The sequence below is a fragment of the Vidua chalybeata genome, chromosome 12 (assembly GCF_026979565.1).
Source record: "Vidua chalybeata isolate OUT-0048 chromosome 12, bVidCha1 merged haplotype, whole genome shotgun sequence".
Taxonomy (NCBI): Eukaryota; Metazoa; Chordata; class Aves; order Passeriformes; family Viduidae; genus Vidua; species Vidua chalybeata.
The window spans coordinates 18,033,812-18,050,772 of record NC_071541.1 but is presented as its reverse complement, the minus strand read 5'-3'; the positions used below and the strand labels follow the sequence as shown (position 1 = coordinate 18,050,772).

The following is a 16,961-nucleotide window of genomic DNA, read 5'->3' as shown; positions in this document are numbered from 1 at the left end:
GGCAAAAACCCTTCTCTGTCTCTGATACACTGCAAAGGCAAAGCTTAATTCCATCAAGGGCACACTGGCTCCATCGATTGGATTATTCATTTGGTGTAATGGACTTTGCTTTCTTCCTGCAGCCTTCTCAAAACAAGAACAAAATGAAGATAAATCAGCTCTCACTCAAGGCTGGCAGTCTATAGATATTTATGGATTTCTGAGCCCTGCAGTACAACAGGAGGGAGGCATTCCCCAAGGATGCTTTCCTCTGCAGTCCTGCTACCCTCCCAGCAGCTTCCCAGCACAGGGACACACCAAGGAAAGGCTGCAGCCACCCCTCCCCTTCAGGTCTTTCTTTGCCATTGCTGACCCAACCTCCAGCTTTGCCTTCCCCAGCACAGGAGCCACTTTGACACCACAGCCCAGAATGATCCCTGTTTGGTCCTCCAAGCAAAGGCCTAATTTCCACTTTCCGAGGAGCACCACCAACGTAATCCCAGTTTGCCACTGGGACAGCTGACGTAGCTTCCATGGATCACAAAGAGCACTTCCCCCATCGTTACCCTGTGCCCATTACGTTGCAGGCCTGGCCTCATCTTTTTCTCACACAATGAATGAGCTGATTATGCCAACAAACTCAAACCACGACTCCTACGAATGAGATTACAGGTTTATCAACTGCCCCATAAAATGGCAACACTTTCCATCATTTATTAATTTAGCAGAAAAGGGTTGACTCATTGTACTGCATCACTGCATTCAGATCAAGGAGAAACTTGGGGCGCAACACATTATGGAGAATATTGACCTGTGATAATCTCTTTGCAAAGAGGGAAAGAATAACAGAAAGTTGCTGGGCCAGGTTTTCCTTTGACTTATGACACATTGTAGTTGTAATCGAGTTAACTACAATGAAGAAACACTAGTCCTGTGCAGAATAGGTGCAAAAAAATTTCACACGCATTTATTACTCTGTTCATTTAAATCTGAGGTACAAGAGCAGAATGTGTCTGTGGTCAGTATACCCTGCCTGCATGTCTTACAGGGAAAAGGGAATTCAGCTTGCATGAAAATAGCCTATTTTCTAAGCATTGCACCTGCTGAGGTAAGATAATTGTTGAGAGGAAGATGATGTCCTGGGTAATCACATAAATAAATCAGCACTGACCCCAGAAAATCTCTGATGCTGCCTAATAGAAAAAGCAGAAGACACTCACTCGCTTTCTACCTTTCTTGGCCTTACTTTAAAGCACTGCCTGTAACACAGAGAAAATCTTTTTGCAAGTCATTTAGGATTCTCAAAAGGCCAGGTATCTTTTTTTTTTTTTTTTAAGCTTTATGGGGAAAATGCATCATGCAATACCTCTCTAGTTCTCCACAAGTAACTGAACAAAGCCAAAGTAAATCAGCAAGTGGCACGACATGCAAGAACCCAGAAACAAAATGAGCAATGAAATTGGACTTATCACAGAGAAAAATCTGAGCCATTCATTTGAGATGCTTATGTTTGGGTAACCTTTGGAAGAATGTTTGCTGTTCCATTATACAAACAATGGAAATATTAGATAAGGAAAAGAAGCACCATTGCCAAGAAAGCTCCATGCACCCCTTCCAAATCATGAAACATGGAGATGTGATTTTATGGAAATATAGCATGCTGCCTGCAGCAGGAGTGTCAAAGGTACAGAGCCATTCCTGCCAACCCCAGTGGGTCCAGGGAGCGTAGTTCAGGAACCCCTGGGGCAGCACATCTGCCTGGCACTGGCCCACGGACACATGGGGACACAGGAGCCAAATGCAGCCTCCCTAAAGCCAAGCCTTCCAGCTGGGCCAGGCCTGAGACAGCCCCGAGTGCCAAAGCAAACCTGCCACGAGTTATTCACACACAGCCATCCCTCCTCGGGCTCTTCCAGCCTTTCCCACCCTGCCAGGCGCCCTGTGCCCCTGGCGCTCCCTGTGACAGGCCCAGAGCAGAGCTGCAAAGGGCCACAAACAGGGCCTGGGGCTTGTCCCTGCAGAGAATGGCAGGAGGAGTCCCTGGGTGCCCGTGGGGAGGCTGCAGCAGGGAAGGCCCTGTGCACGCTCTGTGCACAGAAGCCCCTGTGCAGGCTCTGCACTGCCCACTCTTCCCACAGAAGCCCCTGTGCAGGCTCTGCACTGCCCACTCTTCCCACAGAAGCCCCTGTGCAGGCTCTGCACTGCCCACTCTTCCCACAGAAGCCCCTGTGCAGGCTCTCTGCTGCCCACTCTTCCCACAGAAGCCCCTGTGCAGGCTCTGCACTGCCCACTCTTCCCACAGAAGCCCCTGTGCAGGCTCTGCACTGCCCACTCTTCCCACAGAGCCAGGGACCCCCGTGGGCCCATCCAGAGATAACAGCAGAGAATCATGGAATCATCCCATTATTTAAATGATGATTTCAATGTTGTCCAGTCCAACATCTTCAGCTAGGTCAGGTTGCTCAGAGCCCCATCCAAGCCGGTGTTAAACATTTCCAGGGGTGGGACATCCCCCACCTCTGTGGGCAGCCTGATCCAGTGTTTCGCCACACTCATTGTATGAAATTCCCTCCTTATACGTAATCTATATCAACCTCCTACAGCATCAATCCATTACCCCTTCTCCTATCACAACAGGTCCTGCTAAAACATTTTTCCCTAACTTTCTTACAGGCCTCCTGCAAATACTGGGAGACAGCAATGGCCTCTCCCTGGGTTCTTCTCTTCCCCTGGGAGAACAAACCCAGCTGGGATACACATGAGGGGTTCTGCAAATGCAACTTCCAAATGAAGGAGCATCCAGGACACCCTTCCTTCCTAGCCAGCCCCTCATGGACAGAGCCAGCCCCTTTGCCGAGGACAGGTCCCTGGGAGCCTCTTGGGGCACTTGGGAGCAGCCAGTGCACAGTGATGGAACCACAGGAAAATGCCAAGTTCTCCAAGCTCTCACCAGCTCAGCCACACTTGGCACTGCACGAACAGCCAGTTGAAATATGAGTTTAAAGCTCCTCCGTGGAGTTTTTCCATGTGAGGTAGGAAAAAGCCCTGCGAGGCCTTGGCCCTGCCAATGCTGAGGGGATTTTTCATGGCCAGGGCTGTTTTCATTGTTCAAACCAAACCTTCCGTGTGGGGAGAACACGTACAGATAAGGGCTGGATGTGGACTTGGAGCTTGGCTGCTGCCTGGGGGGTTGGCAAATGGGCCTGAACTACAAGAGATGTTTTGACACCACAAATAAGGATGAGGAATTAGGCAGTGTGGTGATCCGGAGAGAGGATGAGTGGGTCTGCTCCTACAGGGCTTTTAAGGTGCTGCTTTGAAGGTTTCCAAAGTACTTCAGCTCAACATCACAAAGAAAACTCTTCAAATCTACTTTCAGACAGCTGGCAATGTTCCTTTTAAAGAGATTATAAAATCAATCAAATATTATCCATCCTAACCTTAAATGTAAAATAATGTAAGAAGATCTTGAACTTATGGATAATATTTAATACATGACCAAGTGTATTCCTTTAACAATGAAAATTATGCTATCACCAATTTCTTTACATTCATGGCCTGTTTTGACAGTGTGTTAAAATAAAGTGCAGTCTCTGACAGTCATAGAAACAATTATTTTATATTTCTATTTTAAACTTCTATTTGTCTGAATCAAGTATTTTTCATTCCTTTCCCAATTTCCTTTCCAAATTCTTTGCATCTCTGTAGCTGATTGAACACAGAGGTGCACCTGACTGCAATTCAGTGTCAACCAGCAAGAGCAGCTTCCAAACAGACTATTAAGTTATTAAAGGTGCATTTTTATAGAAGCAAGTGTGAGGAACCAAAACTAACGAGTATTAAAAGCAGCTGGTTAATTTTGTTGCATTCAATCTTTCTTCATCTTCTACCTCACTGTTAAAATTGTGAAAGGCTTTTTAGATTGCAAAAATGAAAAATAAACACACCTCCCTAGCTGGCCCAATTAATTCTCCCTGTATCCCCCACACAACAAATACACATTTGAAAAGAGAGAACTTCTTTGGTAGCTCAACTAAGGGCAGTTGTGATGATTAAAAAGTCAGCTTCTACAGTAGAAATATTATCAGTTAACTGTTAATTGATATTGTGTCTTTCCATAAAACCTTTTCATGGTATCCTGAGACCTACAGCCAGAAAAAAAAAGCCATAAAATGAAGCTGAAATGTTCTCCCCCAGTGCACTCCACCAGCCCATTTCTAGAACCTTAACCAGTTCTGTATCCAGTAAATACTAACAGAAAGACTTCTTCTGTACTGCTGTATCATCACCAACGCGTAACACCTTCTGGAGTGCCTGTTTGGGGTGTGGCTGCACAGATACCAACATGGAAAGGTTCTTCCTTCATCTAAAAATTGAAAAAGCTTCACTATTCTGTGATGGGGCATGGCCCCAAGGCTGCCAGAGCTCCAGGAACCTTTGGACAACGGTCCCAGGGGTGCACAGGGTGGAATTGTTGGGGTGTCTGTGCAGGGCCAGGGGTTGGATCAATGATCCTTGTGGATCCCTTCCCATTTAGGGTATTCCATCATCCTACTCGCAGTGAATTCTTCACTTTTTACATGCACTGGAAATTACAGCATCCAAGTATTTTAAGCAAGAAATCAGGGAATTTAATTCACTGACGTACTCCTATAAGAAATAAACATTTTTATAAGGGAAAGTAGATGAAAAAGTTGCTGTAAATTGGTGGGTACTACATAAAATTGTGGGTAAATATAGGTAAGTATTGGAGAGAGTGGATTCCAGTCTCATTTGGTATTCATCCAACTAACTCATCCCATTTTACCAGCTGTCCTTTATAAGGTATCACTGATGCTCCAGTGGGCCTCGGAGACTCCAATTGCATGGAAAATTGTACAACTGTCAGCACGGCTCGCCCAAGGGGGGATTCAGCATTGTTTTGCAAAGTGACAGGGCTAGATCCTGCCTATATGTGGTATTTCTGGGATTATGAAAGTGAAACAGATCTGAACATAAATATTTTTAAAGCATATTTGACACATATGTGAATTTTTTGGTATAAATTATTTCCATAGATTTTTGGGAGGTTCTTTTTATGAGCACTTAAAAGGGAGCTTTACATTATAATATAATCACTTTAGGGCAGGAAATCCCTCAGGCATAACTGGGAGCTGGGATCTCCACTGCATCTACAGCTAAAGGAGCAATCAAAGAAAATTTAAAGGAGAGACTGAAGTGTCGTAACCCATAATAATATTATTAATTCATTCAGAATGCAGATATTATTCTACTCAACATTCAGCAGACTTCCCCAGCTCCAGGCTGAATTAAGACAGGGGTTCACTGGGAAATGAACCTCACAGCAGTGTCAATGACATCTGAGTTACAAATATGATGTCTTAACTTGAGAAGTTCAGGGCCTTTAAAACAGTCTCAAAAAACGCTTCTAAGCATGATTGATCCTACCAATCCATAGGTGGGACATCAAATATTAACATGAGAAATGAATTGAGTCAGCTCTGAGCTCATGACTACTTCTTGCTTTCTAAATAAACCAGTAAATTCAGTTTAGGCCACATTTTACCAAATTATCATGTCCCTGCTGCCAGGAAACATTTTTTTTCCTCTGCTCTGCTATCTGTTTCAGCACTTATCCCGCAAAATTCCAAGGACTTCATGCAGATAAATTCTGGAAGAGCTTACAAGGCTAGGAAGAACCAAGTTCTACAGTCAGGTCTTTTTCACTGTTTCAGTCACTCAGGACTCCTGCTCAGCCATTTGGTTTCTTCAAAGAAGTGCCCTGCAGCAATTCTTATTTCATATTTCCCATAAAACCATGTGAGATGTGAAACACACCAAAAACAAAGGAAGTTCAGTGACCTGTGCTTCACCAAAAATGACGCCTGGTTGGAAAAGTGATTTTCAGGCACTGTAGCAAATTGTGGTTTTATCATCAAGGTATTCAATGAGGAATCAACAGTTTGCTGCAGATACCAAAAGACAAAACTAAGTATGCCAATAATTAATTTTCAAATCATGTCTGCTTGATGTTAGGATTCCATTTTCACATAAGAAATGATTATGTTTCTTTCCTCTAAGAATAGTCATGTCTCCAAGTGAATAGCCTCTTCACTGAGCTTGGAATCAAGAAAAACAATGGCTTGGGACTTAGAACTAAATATAAGCTTATGTTTGCCATAAGCCTTTAAAGTTTCTCTGTGATGGATACTTTCTCTCCAGCGAAAGTTTCTGGAGTTTGACAAGACATTTCAGAGAATTTTTCCAAGCAAAACAATTAAAAGTGAGATGTAAGCTTCATGTGACTGGGAATTCCTATTATGTGATCCACTTGAAAATTAAAACCCAGCAGAGCCTTCACGATTCCAAGGCTATGCTGATTGCCATTTGAAGCTGGAAAGGTTTTTCCCTAATGCACAAGTGATGAAGTGCACGTAATGCTTGGAGGAAAGTTACCTTATCTGCAGTATCAGATATAGATTACTGCTGGAGTCAGTGTGCCACGCTGCTGGATCCATACACTCTGTTCCAATATGAGGAATTGAGTTTCCCTGATGTCATAAATTGAACACATAATGCAATTAACATCTCCTTTGAAGTTCACATTGACCAGGTAACCACTAGAATGAGTTGGCAAAACTTAACTGAAGTCACCACCATGAGCTTGGCTCAGACAGAGACTTCAGCGCTGACTTTCTGTGAATGTGGATTTCTTGAGGCTGAGACATTGACAGCTGCTCCTTTGGGACCCTTCAGCTGGGGTAATTTATGGTATCACACTACAATTGACATGTTTATGATCACACCAATAATTCCAGACTTTGAGGCATTCAAACACTGGAGGTAACTAAATGATTAATTTTAGAAAGAAGAGAATGGAACAAAGCCAAGACTTCTATCTTCGTGAAAAAGAAAAGAACTTGAAATGAACATCTTGGCTACTTTACAAGACTGCAGAAACATTACAGACTGAAAGACTGTGTAATTTCCAAAAGTGTTAATACTCCTTGGAGATGAAAATACAGTGACAAAAATAGAATTCTTAGAATAAAACAGAATTTTACTTGCACTTAAAGAGAAAGAAAATTGCGTGAGGAGAGGGAAACATTGCCCCATTGTCAATGCTTATGGGGACCTATTTGGTTTGAGCACTGAAAACCAGACTAATAAATGATCAAGTCTCTAAAAAGACTTAGGAAAATAGACACTGGAAAGTTATGATTGGTAGTATTAAACATAAGAAAGCGTGGAGCTTTGTTTTACACACAACAGAAGTGCAACTAATAAAAACGTTGATACAATCACAGACTGATGATTTAAGCAAAATGATCTCTGGTAATATAATAAGATTAGTAACCAATATATAAATATAAAAAAATATATTGATCTACAGAGTATCATGATGTGCATCTCAGAAGGTCATTTCATGCTCTCAAGGTGTCCAGATACCTAGAAGCTGTTTAGAAGCTACTATTTTGCACCTTCTTACCCCCAGCAGCACAGAGATTCAAGTCTCTTTCAATGCCTAAAACATGTGCTGATTTTTTTGTGTCATTTTAAGGAAGAATTAATGCATTTAGCTGTTAAAACAAGAAGCACTCCTTTCACCCTCATGACAGCTTTAGTTATAGCTGGCCTGGTTTACCTTCTTTCTTAGAAGTCTCTTGTTTTATTGTTGAGAATAATGGTAGCTCCATGAGAATTCTGTTCAGGTAAGAATCAAAACCTCTTTTTTTCGCTGTTGGGAGAGCATTTACACAAAGTCCCCTAATTCAAGTGAAGTGAGAAGTGCTTACCTTCTGTCGGTGATGTCTTCAGATGTCTGCAGAGCCCCTCTGTTTCCCCATAAGTCTCTTTAATTTTTACTACTGCTTCTGTCCCTCGGAGTTCCATGAGGGAGCGCAGTTCCTGCAGTGTGCACCCAAACTCTCCTGCATGGTTGGCCTCATTTCTTTGGTTCTTGGAATAAAAATCGCTATTTGTCATGTCACCCATCGTGGCTGGTTATATTGCTCCACTCGTTGTAGTTGATACAATCTTAAAACTGTTTAAAAATTGAAGGAGAGGAATCTCGAATTCCAAATCTGAGAAATTAAAAAGAATCCCGCGTGTGTCCGGCGAGCGACGTGGAGGATGCCCCTGGCGTGGAGGGTGTCCCTGACAGACTGGAGGTCACAGAACGGCTGCTCTCAAGGCTGCAGACCAGCTCCACTCCATTCACCATTTCCCATTATGTTGCACCCAAGCTGTAGAATCTACATGGTCATTTCTTCCTCTGGACCTTTGGGAACAAGCAGAAAGGACTCATTACAACGCGGGACACGGGGGACGGTCTCAAACGGGTTGTGGCATCTCAGAGGAGCTGCGCAGCACCACGGTGGGATGTCCTGGAGGTGCTGCAGGTCGGCAGCATCCACCCCAGGACAACACCGGCTCTGCCTTAGATAAAGCTCTCCACAGCTCGAGCACCAATAGCAGCGTTGCTCGAGTCCAAAGAGCAGCCGCTAAATGAGATGAGTCATGAATATTAATTAGCGAGCGATTAGCCCGGCGTGCAGGATGCACCCCCAGTACGTGCTCCGCTCCATACAGCCACCCCGGGCTGTCCTCTGACCAGAACAAAGGCTCCCTCATAAGGCTCCGAGGTTAACAACGGGTTAAACGCTGCCAGTTTTCATAATGGGTTAAAGCAAAGCTGGTTATTAGCACAAGGGCAGTGAAAATTGGGGAAAAACTATAGAGTCACCATCACAAATGCAGAATACATTTAAATACATTACATCTTGCAGCCTTGCCTTCTGCGCAAGCGAGCACAGCACGGATGCAATGGGATGTCTGGGTTGGAAGAGGCAGAGCTCTGTATGAGGAGTCCTTTCCCCTGAGCCCAGCCACCAGCAGGCACAGACACACACAGCATGCTGCTGGGCTCTCTTTTTTCTTCTTTTTCCCTTTTTTTATTTTCTTTTTTATGTGCCGTGTTGAACGAGTCCCATTTGGACCATCTGGGAGACAGTTGATTGCTTGCTAAAGCCAGCCTTTAAAACCTGTTTCCCCTTCCCATATTCTAATGAAGTTGGTTTAACTACTGCTGAAACCAGCTATTATATTTGGCACGCAGAGTTTTAACAGAGATTAAAGGTTTCTTTTCTGCCTCAAGCGGGTTAGTGTGAGTGCACTGTCTAATCTGGAGGTCTCAGAATCGTTTTTATAATAAAAAAGATCTTTCAAAGGGCACCCCAGCAGCCTAATAACTGACCAACCTGTCACAGGCAAAGGTCACACGTTGAACTTTCTAGGCACAGCAATCCCCAGTGGAAATTATATATAAATGCCCAGATAAAGCACATCAAGAGGAGCCCAGTGCCTTTCAAGTCCTGGTTTTATATTTGTGCAATAATTTTAATTCCCCACCCAGCTACCGTTGACGTAACACGTAGCGTTTGCTATTTCCGCTCTCTAAGGACATTGCCATTGCTCTGCAGTGACAAAGATCAGACCTGTGTGAGCACTAATTTGGAGTTATCTTGCTCAGTTAACAAAACTGAACCTCTACCAGTCCTCTCCTTTACAGCTTCAAACCTCAACATTCCTTTGATTTCTGTGGAGGAAAAAGTTAAAGAGGAAAAAAAAAAAAAAAAGGAAGTTCAAATTTCATTATGATATTACAGACCAAAACTCAAATACCAGCCAACTGCTACACATTTCTTCCACCCATCCTATTTACTGATGTATCTTTCAGTGCTAAGAACTTCTGCCACCCTCAGTTTCACATATTGCTTTTCACAATGACGAGATAAGAATTTCAGCACAAAATGTTTTTACAGGAAACAACAAAGACAAACTAGAAGTAGCAATTAAAAAGGGTCTTCATTTGACAAGCAGGAGATGGTGAACCACACTCTGCTCTCCATGGCTGCATCCTGGGCACTGCTCAGCCTCAACGCATCCCCAGGTAATCCCCTATATCCAGCAGGAAGAAAAGGCCTTACTCACACTATTGCTTTGTCTTTTTGTAAACAGGATGGATCAGTATTCCAAACAGAAATAGCATCAGCCTGCAGCATTATTTGGGGAAAAAAAATTGCAGGCCAGAAATGTCACAGATGCCCAGTGAAACAGGCTTCATCCCAGGAGGCAGCACAGGGCTCCTCCTTCCTACCAGCAGCATCCCAGGCTCTGCCTGCTGCCAGCCACAGCAAAATGCAGATTGAGGTCTGATTGTCAGAAAGACTCTGAGGCTACAGTGATGATAACGGAGAGCTGAAATAACAGGCTGCTCTTTACTTCCAGTGGTTAAAAAAAAAACCCAATAAAGTCTGTTCCTAAGTGTAGTTCAGGGTTTCAAAAGCTGAGCATCTCAAACAGCCATGATTTTAAGAGAAAAGAAGATGGAAAAAACATTGCTCTAACAAAAAAATAATCTTTTTAAGCGTTGCTTCAAAACAATAAAATTGTTCTTAAACTGTTCCATAACACCACAGAGAAAAGCCAATTTTGAGTGTTTTCTGAAGAGAACCATCTACCAATTTCATTTCTGATGCAAAGGGTACTAAACACAGCATCAAAGACATTTTCCCCGTGATCTTTCTGTGGTATGCGTGCACTCCTCTCAATCAAAGCATCTCTTTAGACTCCCTGTGCTATAAATTCATGTATTTTCTTCTGTCCTTAGAAATACATTGTCATTTGCCAGCCACAGCAAGACAGTGCTGTTGCTTTTCAGCATGAGTCATTCGCCTGCTTAATTTTTAATTTCACCTCCAATTAAATATTAACCAATAAACAACAAATATGAAGTTTACACTTCCTTCAGAGCTTCCAAACCAAATCACTGGCAGTCTGTGCTGCTCATGACTCACCTAATGCTGTGCCACCAGGGAAACACCACCTCGTGTTTCTGAGAGGCAGATGGAGAAACACAGCAGGCACAGAGCATGACTGACATTATTCCCTGCTAATGCAGCTCCCTAATGCCATGGAACAGGATCCTCAGGCTCCATCCCATCCCAAAATCTCTCCTGGCCAAAATCCAGGCCCCTCACCAGGCTGGCAGGACTGACACGCTACAACCCCACCCCTCCTAAGTGGTGAATATCGAATATTTCTTCACCAAAAGCCGAGGAATAGAAAAGTTGTAGCTGGCACATGGCAATATTCCCATCATGGGGCTTTGCATTTCCAAAATACATCTAGATACCACAAATGGGAAAATTAAGAGTCTCATCCACAAGAAATCCCATTATTACACTGGGTTTGGATGGGGCTTTTTTTGTTTGCTGGTTTTTTGGGTGGTGTTTTTTTTGCTTGCTGGATTTTTGGGTGGAGGTGAGGGAAGGGGCTATTTTACAAAAAACCTCACAATATTGATATGTTCAAGATGTTCTACATGTTCTACCTATTGATGTTTTTAAGATGTTATAAGTGAACTACCAAGAAATCCTGATTGAAGGAGGTGATACTGGCACATTTTTCAATCAAAATTATCTAATATCCTAAGGACCCAATAAATAAAGTGAGCTGGATTTCATGCTCTGGGTGCTGTTTTCACTGCTCTATCCATGGTGGGCTTCAGCAGGTTTAATCCATAACCAAAAGCTTCCCGGAACATAAAGAGTCACCATCCCCAAATCCTGAGAGCACAGCTTTCCACACCATCCCAGAACCTCCTCCTCCTCCAAATCCTCCAGATTTGGGCTCATTATGCCCTGTGAGAACAACTTCTAGGGAAAATGTCCCTCCTCAGACATGTTCAGCAAAAGAGAAACAAAAACTCCAGTAAGTGAATTTCACACACAACAGTAGCTGTGTGTGACAAAAGCAGTCACTTTTAATGAAGGTTTAGTTTTACTTATTCTTCCCAATGCTTCTGAAACTAGAAAATTGAGTAAAAGAAGTCCCAAAGTGCAATTTGAAAACAGCAGAACTGCTGCAGAGCAGAGATAAAATCCCAGCCCACTTAGATACAGCTCAGGTAACAAAAAACTTCATACTCAGAATACCTGAGTAAAAAAAACACCATCCTTATTTTCCTCATTAAAAAGTCAGACTATCAGCCTGTTCCTTGGTCTGGAACCTTGTCAAAGATGGATTTTTGTTGTAGAACTTGCAATATAAACTTGAGTTGGCTGTTTGGTTGTTTTTTGTTGGTTTTTTTTTTTTTTTTTCCTAGAGTTGCTATGTCTGGGGGAAGAGGCTTCCAGTCCTGTAGAGCCCAAGTCAAATATTTTTAATCTCCTAGCTGCTTAGAGGAAATGCATGCCAATTAAAACAGAAGCAATTTGGATGAGCTAACTGCAGGCCTGCTGGGAAAACTATTCTTTGATTTCCCTAATCAGGAAAAGTCTCATCTTGGAAGCTTGTAAATATTTTCACAGTGTGTTAGAATGTAGATATCATCCCCAAGTATTCTGACATCTGATTTCATTCAGGCTTCTACTGGCAGCAAAGTTAACAGCAATGTAATGAACCAGATTTCACCAGAGCAGAATCCCAAGACTACAAGACTTGCCTTTCACAGTCCTTAAAGTCTGGACAAATCATGGATTCATGATGAGTCAAAAAAAAAAAAAATATATATTTTTAATTTGACTGTTTTCTCTAAACAATCACCTGAGATGATGGTAACGCTGATTTTTGATTTCACAGTTTGCAGTGAGGAACTGTCTGAATTACAGGTTAAAGGGTGATCCCCCTCTCAGCCAGGACAGAGATCAGCACAGCCCAGGCTCTGCTCACTCCTCGTGCAGCTGGAAGGTGGCACACACAGCTGGTGCTCCAGGAATTAAACTCAGGGAATTAGCAGTTCCCGCCCCTCCATAGGGAGCATTACTGCCCCACTTGGACTTTATTTGGCTGGAAATAAAATTCCAGCTGAGCCCTATAGGCAACCCCCAGGTAAGGGGGCGGAGGGTAAGCAGTGAAATGTCACATTTTAGTGAGCACAAGGTACATAACCAGATTCTTCTCTATTCACTGATAGCATTCCTTAATAAAGCAGGACTGCAAGCAGATTTAAGGGAATTTTCCCTTGAGTCTGAACAAAATCATGTGAGATGTTTTGAGAGACTACAGCTCCTAGGAACAGCAGGGCAACAACTGATTGCAGAGGATGAAAACCTCACAGCAGACCTCTGCAAGGGGAAAAGAGTTGAGAAGGAAAACCATAACCTGCTCTGTAGAGGCCTGCAGATATGTGAAATGAATCACACACAGCTGGTGTGGCCCAGCTGTGGCATCTTTGCATGTCAAAGCCAAAATGTCCATCCATTTGTGAACACAATCTTCATGGAGCAGAATGAGGAAAGGATTCTCTATCCAGCAGCCAAAAAAGCAGATTAAATGCACCCAGCAATGCCTAAACTCACATCCTCTTAAAAAAAAAGACCGAAAATCAAAAACCACACTGACTTTGAAGCTCAATTATCAGCAATGCACAAGATGTAGAAGGAATTAAGGAAAAACATCATCTGAATAAAAGCTGATTGGCACCTTACAACATGTGAAGTTTTTGCTTAATACCAGGAAGCCAAGAGTAGATAAAGAAAGAGAAACTGAACTTTGTCACTGAAGTGTTCTCTGAAGATATTCCCGACTTCATCCCTACATTTCCCCATGAATTGGAAGTTGCCTTACATTAACCTGTCCATCTATAAAGGAGCTGTGGCTGCCCCATCCCTGGAAGTGCCCAAGGCCAGGCTGGACGGGGCTTGGAGCAACCTGGGATAGTGGGAGGTGTCCCTGCCCATGGCAGGAGCTGGAATAAAATGGTCATTAGGGTAATTTCCAACCCAGCCCAGTCTGTGATTCTGTGATCATTCATTCATGACGAGCACACACAGATGAGACATTCATTCAGTTGTTTTCAGACAGAAATATATTTCCCCTGATAATAGGATGACATTAAGACAATTAAGTTAAAGTATTATTTAAAAAATATTGCAAAATTAAAACATTACAAAAAAGAAATCACAGACAACTGCCTGTTACAATCCCTTAACAACTGTTTCAGTCTTTCAGCATGAACCTGAGCCTCCAGTCAGTACCAGTTTCGTTATCAGACAGGATAAATAAAAACAATTCCATGCCTCCTGTTGACACTGCTGAATATTTGAAGGCAACAAAAGCCTTGTCACATTAGAGAGACACAAAATATCATTCATTTTGGTTCTACAATAAGCATGTTTACTTAGGACTTCTACCAAAGGGAATCTTGCACAAATTGGCTGATTTTTCTTTTTTCCATGTCGTATTAGTGTAATGAAGGGATTTGAAATGAGGGTTGTGATTTAAAGTACCTGCATCCCCTGCTGCAGAGCACAGTTATTCAGCCCACATTTTATCCCAAGCCTTTCCTCTGCTCCTCGTGGAAATGGCTCCAGCAAAGCCAAATGAACTCCTGACAGCAACAAAACTGCTTTAAGGGAATCAATTCAGGCCCATTAAATAACAAAATGACTCCATCAGTGACTTCTGGGGGACTGCAGCAGCTCCTGCAGATGAAATCCTTCCTCCCCTGGTGCCAGAGCCTCTGCAGGAGCCTCCCTCTCTGCCTGCAGAGGTGGGCTCTGCCCTGAAAATGAGATTTTTCCACTAAAGGCTGTCCCAGCCATCAGTTTTCAGAACTCTCTCTCATGCCCTGCTGGTGCTAACACGAATTTATGGTCTTTTGCTTCCAGTGCTCAAATGAAAGGTTATTTTCCATCAGCCATTTATTCTCTTGAGGCTCCAATTCCCCACTGCAAAGCAAGTTTGGGGTTTCTTACATTCACTGCCTTCCTACACACCACATATTCCCACCCTTTGGGGTTGTGTTTCTGGCACTGAAGAGACCCATTCTACATCTCTATAAGCTTTAAAAAATTCATGTTTTCATGTAGAATTGATTTTATACAGCACAGCTGTTGCAAGGAGTGCCAACTTCCAAACTGTGTTATCACTTTCATCAAAAACAAGCTGGGAAAAAAACCAAAGGATATTCAGACTTCAGACACTCAGCATTAAATAAAGCAGGTGTAAAAAAAAAAAAAAAAAAAAAAAAAAAAAAAAAAAAGCTCTAAAAGCAGTAGGTGATCAGGTAAGGAACATTTCCCAGCAAAGATTCCAGCATCACTTCCAGAGAAGGGGGAAGCCTTTTTTTATAGCTGAAAACACCCAAAGGATGTACTACAGTGTTGCTACATCACAGAGGGATGTTGTCACCATCATCTCCAGGGCAAAATATTCAGAATTTCTTCCTTGGGTGGAGGTGCCTTTCCTTTCTCCCTCAGAATTATAGTTCTGTCCAGTCATTACAGCTTCAACCCAGGGGACAAGGATAAAAGAAAAGAGCCCAAATTCACCAGGCTACAATTCAGATCTTCTCTTTACTTTGCTCCACTAAAGGCAAATTATTGGCACATGAACACTAAAAAGATGAGGCATTCTACATCTGCCCTTCATCTGTGTGTTTCACAGACTACCAGATTTCCTAAATCTAAAATCTGATTTACCATGTGACCTTTAGCTGATTATCAGCTCGGTGCACACAATTTCAGGGAGTTCCAAGAGTCTGTGTGCCTAAAACACCTAATTATAGCTCATCTTATCAGAAAATTCTCCAGAACATCTTAAAAGAAATAGATTTTCCATCTCCTTCCAACCTAAAATTCCAATCTAACCTTTTCCTGCTCCATCCCACCTACAATTTTTTGGCTTTTGTTCAGTCTCTGAGTTTGGTTCCTAATTATTACTTTTTTTAGTCTATTAGTAATTATTTCATTATAAAAAAATTAAATGGCCTCTCTAATCTTCATACCTTGAGACTAACCCAATATTTGATACTTTGGTAGAAATTACCATTTCTCCTGATTGGTCACATCCATCTTGACCTCTTTTCATATTCCTTTCTCAGATTTTTTAAACAATATTTTACAGGCGCTTTCCATCCTAAAAATTGAGATTAACGAAGACAATCTTACCTACAACTGAACCACCTATCAGGCTTTTAATCAATAAACTGCAATTGCATTTCATGATTCCTCTGTGCTCCCAGCTCTACCTCGAGGGCTGCATCAACCCACGACCGGTTTGAGAGTTGTGAAATGGGACTTGAAACGTTTCCAGTCCTGGACAGGACTTTGTCATATCAAAGACTTCAAGGAGGCCTGGAGTTGATCACTTTTAAAATAAACTAGAGATAAATTGAAGCATTTTCCTGCCTTCTTAGGAGCATGAGGATGTGCAGCAGAAGTGCACTCATTAATGTGAAATAGAATTTTGATGGATTGCTTTTACTAAAAAGTTGACAGGTATCGTGTTTTCCATAAATATGGATCTATGGGTTAATAGAGAGAATAAAAACCTGGGGAAATCCATAACTGGCCAGCTGTAGAGAAATTCATTTTGTTGTGACATGATCTGAGCTCTGGAGGTTAAAGCACCTTCCCACTTTTAACATCCATGCTATTGTAGCATGATCGGTGTTGACACTCTTATCCCTGAGAAAGAAGCTCCAATTTCTACATAACAACCCAAGGGAGACCATTAAGGGAAAAAAAAAAAAAAGAAAAAGCAACAAACCCTGGCCTTGTTCTGCTGTTCTCTCTGTCCTTCTGTCAGCATCTCTCACATAAATCACCCAGCCATTAGCAGGGAAAAGGACTGACTGACTACTGTTGTCTATAAAAGTCAAGAAAATCTACAGACCTTTAGCCAAAAGACAGGAGAGCCCTGCACAGCCACACAGACATGGAATCAGATTGCTGTGTTAACCAAAAACACCATCATTTCAGTGTTATACACGCTTAGTCTTTTATCTACGAGAGGCTTCAAGACTGATTGCAGAAAAATCCAGTTTTCCAGGAGTTACTCTTATTTTTCAGGTTTGGGATTGCTCAGCAGGTAAAATGTTGAGCATCAAATAGATCATGAGAAACAGCTGGTCCAGGGGGAAAAAAAGGAAAAAAGAAGAAGGAAAAAAACACCCCCACTAATCAAACTAAACC

The 16,961-nt window shown here is 42.4% G+C and overlaps 1 protein-coding gene across 5 annotated transcripts in view; it reads right to left on the bottom strand.

Moving 5' to 3' along the window:
- ATP2B2 (ATPase plasma membrane Ca2+ transporting 2) overlaps positions 1 to 16,961 on the bottom strand; it is a 397,314-nt gene that overhangs the window by 158,492 nt on the left and 221,861 nt on the right. For all 5 annotated transcript variants that reach the window (XM_053953504.1, XM_053953505.1, XM_053953502.1 and 2 more), the window contains exon 4: positions 7,776 to 8,260. In XM_053953504.1, the coding sequence (XP_053809479.1) occupies positions 7,776 to 7,974 (199 nt within the window). In that variant the 5' untranslated portion in view covers positions 7,975 to 8,260. The remainder of the gene's footprint in view (positions 1 to 7,775; positions 8,261 to 16,961) is intronic.